Consider the following 12,302-nt stretch of genomic DNA (forward strand, 5'->3'; position numbering starts at 1 on the left):
CCTCGTCTTGCGTCAGCCGGGTAGTTGACAGGCGGGGTGGGGGTGTGTATTGAGGGGAGGGGGCCGTGTGTAAAATGTCCCCCCGCCGAAGGTTGGGGAATCCTGGTGTGTCAGTTCTGTTGCTTCCCACTTCCTGCCACCCCTGCCCTTCTGTCCAGGGGACATGTGCGTGTGTTTGCCAGGGATGGGGTACCTGGTTGCCCACCCGCAGGTGTCGGCCCTGTCTGGCTTCCCGGATCATGCGCGGAGGGTGCTCAGAGCTGGCGGGGGGCCTTCCAGACGTGTCCCCTGTCCCCACTGCCCCCGCCTGTGGGGGAAAGCAGAGACTGAGCAGGCGTGTCCAGCTCTGAGACTGTGTCTCCATGCGCAAGGGGGAGAGGGTTCAGCGCTCCGTCCCTCGACTTTGAAATCTGAGCAAAACTAGAAACCGGGGTCTTCCACCCCCCTTCACCTCCTCCCCAGCCAGTCTTCCCTCTGTTCTTCCTGCCTCCAGCTGCCCGCACCAGATTTTGAAATCTTGGAGACAAAACTAGTACTGTAAGATAAATTTTTTTGTACTGTATTTATTGTGTATAACGATTTTTTTAAAGGAGAATTCTGTACATTTAGAACTCTTGTAAATTAAAAACCGATCTTTTTTTTAAAACTGTACTCATGCCCTTCGGTCCCATTGCTTTTGGTGTTGGGGAGAGGGGTGTGTGGAGTGTGGGGGCCGGGGCTAAACCCTCGGGGAGGAGGATTGCCAGGGCTTAGTCCTCGCCTATGTGTTGGGCACCTGTGGGCTGCCAGGGCCTATTCAAGGCACAGGACTGCGGCGGAGGAGGCAGCCAGAGGTGCCCAGCAGGGAGCCGGCTTGCCAGTGTGGAGGCAGACGGCAGACTGCCAACCCTGTGGCGGCCAGGTCCGGGGCTCTGCAGAAGGGCCCGCCTTGGCAAACGCTCGGACCAGCCAGTACTGAGCCGTCACTCCTGAGGGGGACACAGAAAACCTGTGGCCTCAGATCACAGCATCATCGTCACCTGCTCAATATGTAGCCTTGGCTTTTTATGTTTTGCACGCGCACTGGAGGAGATGTGTGCTCACCAGAGAGAGAAACAGAGAGAGAGGAGAAATCACCTCCCGGGGGAGGCCACGCTGCAAATCCCTTCTCCGTTCTCTCGGGATTTGGCACACTTGCACGCACGCCTGGTGTTTCTCAAGCCGCCTAAGTCCAGGACTCAAACCATGCCATCACTCCAGCTGCCCTGACCTCCACCGCAGAGCCAGCCGTAGCCTGTATTATGCGAGCTGCTGTCTAAAGAGACCTCGCTTGCCGCCTGCCCCCTGCCCTGGCTGCCCCTTCGCTCACGCCTGGGGGAAGCTTCGCATCTCGTGCCGTTTACATTTCCTCCCGAGGCACACTGCAGCCTCTCGTGCTTAGGAACTCTTGATGGATGGCACTTACGCCCTAAGCCTGGGGCCGTTGTGAAACAGTGAGTCACCAACGGAGAGCACAAAATGTGAAAAATGTGGCGCTGCACAGGCCAGGAGGGAGCATTTGTTGACCGTCTGCGCGCTGAGGCCCGAAGGCAGAGCCTGGCCTCGTCTGACCTCCGCTGGCATGTGTCGTGTGACTTCTTATCTTGCAGCTCCGTGCATGTCTGTGAAGGTGCTGGGGGTATTCATTTGGGGTTACAAACTAGTGAGCAGATAAACTCACAAACACGACATCTGCACATATCGAGGCTGGACTTGAAACATGCACGGTGTCAGAGGGTGATGCAAAGAAAACTAGGAAGGCTGCTATTATTTGGAGGCTGCTATTATTATTATTATTATTATTCATTTTTTTGTGGAGAGGTTTATGCTATAGGGCACGTGAACTCGCCAGAAAGACAGAGAGAGAGACAGGAAGTGAGAGTTCAGCCCCCTGAGGGGTTGGCCATGCCGCAATCCCTTCTCCTCCATTCTCCTCTCAGGATCTTGGGCATGCACGCACACGCGCCCCGCATGAGTTTAAGCCAGCGGGTCCAGGCCGCGAACCGCGGTCCCCTATGTGGGAGTCCAGCGACATAGCCATTACACTTACTGCTGGTCCCAGGAGGCTGCTATAATGAGGCACCGGGGGCTGTATGACTATGTCTTACACGGCGATTCAGAAACACCTGAAGCTGGGTGATGGACAGAGGTGCAGGGGTTTGTTGACTCACAGTTCTGGTGACGGGAAGGTCCGAAGGCCTCAGGTCAGCCTGCAGCATGGCCGATAGGAGCCCCGAGGATGCAGGTTGTGTGCAGAGCAAGCAAGCTGAGAGCAGTGCTCTCGTAACGACCGGCTCTTGTGAGAACTGGCCCCTTCTTACCAGCGTTAGAATGCACTGCGGGGGCCGGCAGGTGGCATGGTGGTTAAGAGCACTGAACTCCCACATGGACAACCATGGTTCGAGTCCCAGACCTTGTGGCTTGCTTTCTCACTTCCTCTCCACCACCCCCCCACACGGTTACATTAAAATAAATAAATAAATAAATTTAAATTTAAAAAGATGCACTGGGGCTCGGGAGACAAAGTTCATCTCTTCATGAGTGTGTAGCCCATGAGGCAGTCAGCATGGCCCAGTCGCTGCCCGCTAGGCCTCACCACCACCCAACATCAAATTCCACAACATGAAACTTTGGGGGACAAGCCACGATCCAAAACATACCCCGCCGAGCGGCTGCGAACAACCGATGTGCAAGCTCTCACAGGTCTAGAGGCCAGACGTCCAACCGAGGTGCAGCAGGGCCTCAGGCGTCTGTGCCTTCTGGCCGTCCTCCCCTGCTCCCTGGCTGACCTCTTCTAGGATCAGTGGCCGTATTGGAGTAAAGCCCACCCTCCTGCAGTATGAACTTGTCTTAGCGTGAGTACATCTGCTAGGACCCTCTTTCCAAAGGTACTAAGGGCTAGGACAGCATGTCTTGCGGGGACATAATTTAATCTCTATGCAGGACAGAGGAGGGGGACAAGGGATCATAACGTGGAGCCTCTTTCTCCCGGGCCGGGAAGTTGCAGAGCAGGCTTGAGATGCATTCCAGACTCACACTCGTTCAGGGAGAGCAAGTGAGGGAGCTCTCCAGGTAGAACCAGGCAGAGGACACAGCCAGTGCAAGGGTCCTGAGGCAGAAGCTTGTCTGGAGTGCAGAGGGGCGACAGGAGGCCAGTATGGCTGGAGGTCAGTGAGTGAGGTGGAGGGGAGGTCAGAGAGGGAGCAAAGGGCGTCTGAGCTGTGGGACCCCGAGCCCAACGCAGATGACTTCTTGTGCGAGCCTGGGAGGGCGGTGAGCTGGCTTAGGCTCAGAGCGCCCTCTGGCGGCGGCGTATGGAATAGACCAGGAGGCGAGAGCGGAAAGGAGCTCCCAAAGGAGACGGGTGAGGGGAGTTGGGCGCTGCAGCAGGTGACGTGCCCTCGTCTCCGCAGGCCCCTGAGGACGTTTGTGGGCTGAGGTATGGGATCTCAGAGGGGTGGACTAGCTTAACCCCCTTCCTAGCTCCCCGTCTACTTTCTCCACGTGCGAAATAAAGCCCCGTGGCAAAGGGCAGTTCTTAGCTCCAAACTCCCCGCACTCCGCAGAAAGACCGCTCCGCACGCACAAAGGCCGCGGAGGCTGGCGACGCGCAGAGCATCGCGTCACCACGCGGGTGACTGTGCTTGGCGCTCCCAGCAGCCCCTGTGCGGGAACTGAGAGGAAACTGAGGCCCGCAAGGCACCGTGAGAGGCAGGCTGGCTGCCAGCCCAGCTTCACCTCTGCACACCTGCTTCTGGGCGCCCAGCTCCCGCAGGCCTTTCCGAGCGGCCGCAGAGAAGCCGGAGGTCCCGTCCCTGAAGACACCAAAGCCGGGCTCAGCTCCACAAAGCCAGCCTCAGACTTGTTCCGGTGCTAGCAGTGGCCTGGGGCGGTGTGTGTGTGTGTGTGTGTGTGTGTCCCTTTCCGCAGCTGAGTCGTCTGAAAAAGAGGGAGACCCTGAATAGTTATATAGTGGCCCAAGTCACCTGGGCATAGAGCAGGATTCGAACCCAAGACTTGCAGCATCCATACTTCATCCATGGAACTAACACCACACTGGCTGCCTTCTCCAACCCTCTATTTATTTAATTAATGGGGCTTTTTTTTGGACAGGTTTTCGCTATAGGGCGCATGCGCTCGCCAGACAGAGACATAGAGACAGAAAGCGAGAAATCCCCCCCCCCCCCGGGGATGGTCACACCACAATCACTTCTCCTCCATTCTCCTCTCGGGATCTTGGGCACGCACGCACGCACGCACACGTGCCCTGCGTGAGTTTTAAGCCACTGGGTCCGGGATGCGAACCGCGGTCGACTACGTGGGAGTCTAGCAACATAGCCATTATGCTAACTGCTGGTTCCCTATTTATTTAATTTTAAAATAAAATAAAAAATTTAAAGAATTATTTATTTATTTATTTTTAAAAATTTTGACCAGACGGGGACAGAAACAGAGAGGGGGAAGGTGAGAAAGCAAAACGCCAGGTCTAGGACTTGAACTGTGGTCAGCCACATGGGAGTGTCCAGTGCCTCAACCAGCATGCCACCTACCTGCCAGCCCCTCAAAAAAAAAAATAAAAAATTAGTGGGGCCAGCAGCCTCGGACGCGGCTCCCTTGACTACCGAGGCTACAGGAGCGGCCTGTGGTTCTTGCTAGTGTTTCGGCTCCTCCCATGGGGAAGTGGAGGTGCAGGGATGTGGAAGCGCCAGGTGGGAGCCCGAGCTGCCCTGGCCCAGTCCTGCTGTCACCTCCACCCAGGTCTTCTCAGCCTGCTGTGTGAGACGTGCGAGGAGCCATCAACTCGGGTGGGGAGGAGTGGAATCTGGAGTTCCCCCTGAAATTCGGGGTTACCGTCCACCGATGCGCACAGCAACACGCGCCGTGGCATCAGCAGGACCCGAGTCCCCCTCACCGGGGCACCACAGCTTCCGTCACCGGCGTGGTGGTCAGGGCTCCCGGTGGTGGGAGGGTGGTCGACGCTCCCTGTGGGTTAAACTCACCTTCCTGTTAGAGTGTTGCTGCAGCAGCCTCTCCTCCTGGGTCACTTTTTATTTTTTTTTGTAATTATTTACTTAATTGTATTTATTATTTTTTTTAATTTGCTACAGGCATGCACACTCACCAGAGAGAGACAGAGAGAGGGTAAGGAAACAAACTTGTGTATTTGTGGTGCACTGTTAACTGCTTCTCAGTGCCATCAGTTCCCTTGGTAAGCCCGTGGGTTTTCTCTCACATTGCTGCTTTTCTTTAGATTTTTGCCGCAGGGTGCATGGGCTCACTGGAGAGAGACAGAGGGAGAGGGAACGTGAGAAATCACTCCCAGGGGAGATAGCCGCCTCCAATCCTTTCTCCTCCCTTCTCCCCTTGGGATTTTGAGAAAGTTACACACAACGCTCCCAGCATGGCTTTCTTTCTTTTAAAAGAATTATTTTATTTAACTTTTATTTATTTATTTATTTTGATTTTGACCAGAGAGGGAAAAAGTGAGAGAGAGGGAAAGTGAGAAAGCAAGCCGCCAGGTCCAGGACTTGAACTGTGGTCGGCTGCGTGGGAGTCCAATGCCCTTAACCACCACGCCACCTGCTGAAGCTCCCCCCCACACACACACACAGCATGATTTTTCAAGCTGCTGGGTCCAGGACTTGAACTGTAGTCGGCCATGTGCCAATCCAGCGCCTTAACCACACCACTCGCTGACCTCTCGCATCGCATTTAAAGACATCATTCTAGGACGGCATCTATGGAAACGCCCCTGTCTACACTGCCCTGCCTCCTGAAACACTCGGAGCCCTGCAGGCCCAGGCTGTTCTTCCTCTCCCTCTGCTCTCTGAACCAGGGAGTCTCTGAGCTCTGTCCTGGGATGGTGTCCAATTCCCTGATGCCCTTTGGGACCCCCTCCCCATTTTCATTCTTAGCACCCTCCTTCCTTATCTAACACCGCCGAGCGGAGGCCCAGCCGCAGTGGCATGTGCTGCTAAGACAGGTCAGGTCCTCCTGGGAGGCCCAGGCTTGAATCCAGGACCAACCTGAAGGCCAGGTGCAGTAGTGGTACCTGGAGGCTGAGGACAAAGACTGTCACATGTGAGAGCCTGTCTTAAAAAGGTTTTTTAGAGAGATTTTTGCTATAGGGCACATGTGCTTGCCAGAGACAGGGAGAGAGAGTGAGACATCACCCCGCAGGAGAATGGCCATGTCGAAATCTCTTCTCTTCCATTCTCCTCTCGGGATTTTCAGCATGCACATACACACAGCGGGTGTCAGTTTCAAGCCACCAGGTCAAGGACTCAAACCGTGGTTGGCCACGTGGGAGTCCAGCACCTTAACCACTGTGCCACCTGCTGACCCTGAGACACTGTCTCTTTTTTTTTTTTTTTAAGAGAGGTTTTTTGTTGTTGTTTGTTTGTTTGCTTTTCTCTGCTCTCGCCAGAGAGAGACAGAGAGATAGAAAGCAAGAAATCACCCCCCAGGAGGGATGGCCACACCGCAATCCCTTCTCTATTCTCCTCTCGGGATCTTGGGCACGCACGCGCACGCGCCCGGCATGAGTTTAAGCCACCGGGTCCGGGACTCAAACCGCGGTCGACTACATGAGAGTCCAGCGACATAGCCATTACGCTAACTGCTGGTCCCATGTCTTTAAAAGAACAAAAAACGAATGGAGAAACTCTGACTCAAGCGGCGACAAGGGAGGACCTGGAAGACATCGTGTCCCACTGCGGGGGGTTTCCTCCCTCTCTTCTCTGGGGAACGCACATGCCTCTGGCAGTAAAAGAATAGGAATAACAGGACTTCCCTTCCCAGGGAGAGGAGTCGGGTCAAGCTTTTATAGCTTTTTCTTTCTTTCTTTTTTTTTGGAGAGGTTTTTTGCTATGAGGCGTGTGTACTCACCAGAAAGACAGAGAGAGAGAGAAAGAGACAGAAAGTGAGAAATCACCCCCCAGGGGAGATGGCCACACCGCAATCCCTTCTCCTCCATTCTCCTCTCAGGATCTTGGGCACGCACACACACGCGCCCGGCGTGAGTTTAAGCCAACAGGTCCCGGACTCAAACCGCAGTCGACTACGGGGGAGTCCAGCGACATAGCCATTACTCCCACTGCTGGCTCCTTTCTTTCAGTTTTTGCTACGGGGCGCATGTGCTTACTGGAGAGAGAGACAGGGGAGAGGGAGTAAGAAATCACCTCCCGAGGAGGGCTGGCCATGTCACAATCCGTTCTCCTCTTGGGATTTTGGGCATGCATGCACATGTGTCCAGCTTGATTTTCAAGCCAAATCCAGGGCTTGAACCATAGAGTCAGCCAGGTAGGATCCAGCCTCCTTAACCTCCCCTCGTTTTTTTAGTTCACGATGGAGCACGTGCACACACATGAGAGGGGGGCAGAGACAGCCTCCACAGGACTGCTCACTCTGTGACCCCTCCCCCAGTCTTCCAGACCGCCAGGATGCTGGCACACACATGTGCCCCTGGCTGTTTTCAGGCTAACCTGGCTGGGAAGTCAAACCAGGGTTGGCATGTGGCTTCCAGCTCTGAAGTCCGGTAGCCACCAACTGAACCACAGAGGCTGGGCCGGGTCAAGCCTTCAGAAAAGGGCTTGTCTCCTAGTGGTAACAGAGTTAATGCTAGTTATCAGGAAGTGCCAAGGCCTCAATTATGCACACGCAGTCACACAACTCACAGCTGAGTATACATGTATATAGGTGGGTCTTTCAAAAGTTCATGGAAAATACGTATCGTTAAAAAAAGCTACGCAATCTCCTTACACTGTGCATGTTTCTTGAGCTGCGGGGTCTGGACTTCAACGGTGTGGTCGGCCATGTGTGATTCCGCACCTTCACACTACACCCCTGCTGGCCCCAACGTTAATATTTTTATTTTTAAATATTTAGCTGTGGGACCGGCGGGTGGCATGGCGGTTGAGGTGTTGTATTCCCACATGGTCGACCACAGTTCGAGTCCCGTTCCTGGCAGCTTGCTTTCTCAGTTTCCCCCTCTTTCTCTCTCTTTCTCTAGTCCAAACTTAAATGAATAAATAAATATTAAAAAAAAAAAACACCATTTTTATTTGCTGTGTGCCAGGCACGGGACAACGACAGTGAACAAGTCAGACAGAGTCTGTGCCCTTGGGGAGCTGGTACCCGAGCAGCGGGAGATTAATAACAGCAACATGCACAGACTGGCTGATGGGGCCAAGTGCTAGGAAGGGAGATAAAGTAGGGGCAGGGGGCTGGGTGGGGGGCAGGGTGCGCCTCACTGAGGAGACACCATAGTAAGACTCAGGGGACGTGGTCTCGCAGAGCACAGATGAAGCTTCATTTTACAGACGGGGACTGAGGCGCCGAGGGGCAAAGCTGCTTCCCCAGCTGCCTTCTCTAGCCAGTCGGTGGCCAAGGCTGGACCCAAGGCCCTGGGTGCTCCGAGCTCCAGAGGTGCAGGGACTCAGAGAAGAGGCCCATGGTAGGCCTGGTTACTAAGAGCTGATACTTTTTCTTCTTTTGGTGTGCGGTGATTTTAGACAAGGTCTATTTTTTTTTTAAGAATTATTTCTTTAATTCCATTTGTTATTATTATTTTTTATTTTGATCAGACAGAGACACACAGAGAAAAGAAAGTGAGAAAGCAAGTCGCCAGGTCCAGGACCCAAACTGTGGTAGGCCATGTTGGAATCCAGGCCCTTACCCACCAGGCCACCTGCCGGCCCTTAGACAAGGTCTTGCTGTCATGATCCTCCTGCCTCCGACTCCCACGTCCCTGGGACTACAGGTGCACACCACCCTGTCTAGTTTTTAGGGTGACCCAGGAAATGAAGCCGGCGTCCCGCATGGCCTCTGGCTGGGAAGTAACAGTGTCCAGGACAGGCCGCCTCAGCGGGGCCAGGCCTGATCTTGTTTCTCTCTCTCTTCTTTTCTTTATTTTCTTTTTTAAGAAACTGTGAAACTGTTATTTTCCTTATCAAGCTTATTCCCACTTTGTATAAGAATCTGTGGAAGAGCAGCTTAAGACCACCCCGTGGTCCTTCCCACCCATCCAGTGGCCCGAGCAGTGGCAGGCCCGTCTCAGTGGCAGGCTGAGCGCAGTCTTCAGGAGGGAACTGCCACGTGGGCACGGAGGGCACCCGGGCACCCGCAGGACCTCGCACCAGCCCGTGACCTCAGGCCGAGTAGGTAAACTCAGGAGCAGGAGCGGTCCATTCACCCTGAGCCTCCTCTTGGTCATGGCCTTTTCTTTCTTTTTGGAGAGGTTTCTCCTATAGGGTGCGTGCACTCCCAGAAAGACAGAGAGACAGAAAGCGAGAGGTCACTCCCCAGGGGGGATGGACACGCCGCAATCCCCTCTCCTCCATTCTCCTCTCGGGATCTTGGGCACGCGCGCACACGCGCCTGGCGTGAGTTTAAGCCACTGGGTCCGGGACTTGAACCACAGTGCACTACATGGGAGTCCAGCAACACAGCCATTACTCTAACTGCTGGTCCTGGTCACTGCCTTTTCAGCGGCGGCCTGTTACTCCTTTTCCAGCTCTTCTGGATCTTTCTTTTTCTTTCAAAGAATTATTTTATTTTTAATTTGACCAGAGAGGGACAGAGTTGGGGGAGGGGGTGGGAAGGCAAACTGCCAGATCTGGGACTCAAACTGGTCGGCCATGTGGAAGCCCTGCGCCGTTAACCACCACGCCACCTGCCAGCCCCTCTTCAGGATCTTTGTAAAAGCAGAGGTCAGGCCTGACCTCCCACGGGGTTCACGGGAGATGGTGCCGCGCATGTGCAGAGCTGCCCTGGCCAGCACCCACCACATCGGCCCGCTGAGAGCTTCCTCACTGTCACGTGGGGTGGCGAGGTCCACGCGGCACAGAGGAGAATCCGTGTTGCTCAGAGCACTGGTAGGCTGATTAACTGAGATGCCTCCGAGAGGCTGGGGTCGGCCGGAGTCAGTCACCACCAGAACACGGGGCTCCCCGGATCTGGTTAGGGAAGGTTCTAGGAGCGAGGGGACCGGCAATAGGAGCGGCTGCAGGGGCAGCAGCGACCCTCAGTGCAGTCCTCTGTCCGGTGTCCCGCGGCTGACGCCAGCGCCAGCCGAGGCGCGAGCTGCCCACGGAAGCGTCTCCGGGTCCTCTCCAGCATTAGGGTGGAGATGCTGCCACTTTTCCGTTTGTGGATGTCCTGTTCCACGAAGCCGCGTTCGTGCCGCCTGAGTGGCTCCTGGACGTTGGGAGAGTTTCCCTTTAAGTTACAGCAGGAGGGACCCGCACGGTGGTTAAGGGCTCTGGGCTCCCGCGTGGCCGACCACAGTCTGAGACCGGACCTGGCGGCTTGCTTCCTCACTTTTTCTCTCTCTCTCTCTCACTCTGTCCCTCTCTGGTCAAACTAAGATAAGTAAATAAAGTTAAATAAAGTTCTTTTAAAAAAATTAAGTTACGGCATGAAATCCAGAACAACGCCCCATGGGCCCGTGTGGGAAGTGTAAAAAGGAGCTGATGTTTCTTTTTTTTTTTTTCACTTTTTTTTTGCTATAATTTGTGTGCGCTCACCAGAAAGACAAAGAGAGGCAGAGAGACAGAAAGCGAGAAATCACCCCCCAGGGGGGATGGCCACGTCACAATGCCTTCTCCTCCATTCTCCTCTCGGGATCTTGGGCACGCACGCACACGACATAGGTTGTTTTTTTTTTGTTTGTTTGTTTCTAAGAATTATTTATTTAGTTTTATTTATTCATTCACTTATTTTTAAATATGACCAGAAAGAGACAGAGAGAGAGAGGGAAAGTGAGAAAACAAACCACCAAGCCCGGGACTTGAACCACGGTCGACTACAGTCCAGCGACATAGCCATTATGCCAGCTGCTGGTCCCGTAAGCACCTACCATGGCCGGGCACAGGGCCAGGGCCTTCACACTTGCTGCTCCCTCTGCTGTACCCTCTCCCAGGGGTCTGTGCGGCTCCTCCTCTCCTCCAGGTGTCCGCTGGGCCCTGAGCAATCCCTGGGCTTTCTGAGTTCAGGTCTCTGGGCTCGGTTGTCTAATACGTACAAGGAGGACAGCATTACCCCCTTCTCCGGGCTCCGAGGAGGGCTCCGTGAGGTAACGGGTGAAGAGCTTCCCGCAGGGCCTGCCCGTAGGAAATCCTCACCCTCAGAGATTCATGCAACAAATATTTGCTGAACCCCTGCGAAGACTCAGGCCTGGGCAGAACCACGCAGTGGGGAAGTCCTGCCCTTGTGGAGTTCTGTCCTCAGTATGTCAAGCATTATAAGGACTTTGGAGAAAAACAAGCAGCCGTAAGGGGTACGCGATAGGCCCTACAGTAGGCAGGAGTTCAGGGAGGGCTTCTCTTTTCTCTTTCTTTTTTTTGGAGAGGTTTTTCGCTATAGGGCACGTGCGCTCGCCAGACAGACTGAGAGACAGAAAGCGAGAAATCACCCCCCGGGGAGATGGTCACGCCGCAATCCCTTCTCCTCCATTCTCCTCTCTGGATCCTGGGCACGCACGCACACGCGCCTGGCGTGAGTTCTAAGTCACCGGGTCCGGGACTCGAACCGCGGTCGACTACGTGGGAGTCCAGCGACATAGCCATTATGCTAACTGCTGGTTCCCAGGGAGGGCTTCTCTGAGGAGGCAATATTTGAGCAGACACCCGAAGGAGAGGAAAGAGCACCATGCAGATCCCTGGAGGAGGGGTGCAGGCAGAGAGACCGGCAAAGCCCGGAGGCAGCAGGGTTGTTGGTGCACTGTGGAGGCAGCGAGGAAGCCCAGGAAGCGCCGTGTGACTGCAGCAGAGGGAGGGAGGGTGGGAGCAGGGCTGTGGGCAGACGGTGCTGGGCCTCCTGGCTTCCAGCAAGGACTTTGACTCCAAGTGACCAGGGAGCCATGGTGAGGCTGCGAGCAGAGCAGTTTCATAAACTCACTATTTTAAAAGTATTATGATTGCTGCTGCTGCTGCTCTTACTCCCATATTAAAAAGGGAGACAGAGTTTGGGGTGTGGTTCTGGGCGGAATTCGAACCCCAGGCTCCACGTGCTAGCTCTCTCCCGCCTACCTAAGGCGTCCTCCCCACTATCCACCAGGGGGCGCCAGAGGCCGGGCGCTTGGTTTGGGGAGGGGGGGCTCCTCGTCCCGCCCCACCCTCCCGCCTCCCTCCCTCCTTACCCGCTCCCGGCCCCACCCGGCTCTGGCTCAGAGTGTTCCAGACTGGGACCGCGAGCACAGGCCGCTCTGCGGGCTCCTCGGAACCCCGCGGGACCCCCGCCCAGCCCGCCGCCTGCCGGGTCCGGTCGCCAGCGCTCCTGGTCGC

At 55.1% G+C, this 12,302-nt stretch overlaps 1 protein-coding gene and 1 pseudogene across 1 annotated transcript in view; one reads left to right on the forward strand and one right to left on the reverse strand.

Annotated features, from left to right (window-relative positions):
• The window catches only part of LOC102476398 (BRD4-interacting chromatin-remodeling complex-associated protein-like), a gene marked incomplete at its 5' end in the record, with an annotated part of 18,932 nt that extends 16,055 nt beyond the window's left edge, over positions 1 to 2,877 (forward strand). The window contains 2 exon segments of the mRNA XM_027767301.1: positions 494 to 537; positions 2,817 to 2,877. Of these exon segments, the coding sequence (XP_027623102.1) occupies positions 494 to 537; positions 2,817 to 2,877 (105 nt within the window).
• A 183-nt stretch (positions 2,878 to 3,060) lies between these two features.
• The window catches only part of LOC114005635 (40S ribosomal protein SA-like), a 12,278-nt pseudogene continuing 3,036 nt past the window's right edge, over positions 3,061 to 12,302 (reverse strand).

Source organism: Tupaia chinensis, unplaced genomic scaffold (assembly GCF_000334495.1).
Source record: "Tupaia chinensis unplaced genomic scaffold, TupChi_1.0 Scaffold000067_2, whole genome shotgun sequence".
NCBI lineage: Eukaryota > Metazoa > Chordata > Mammalia > Scandentia > Tupaiidae > Tupaia > Tupaia belangeri.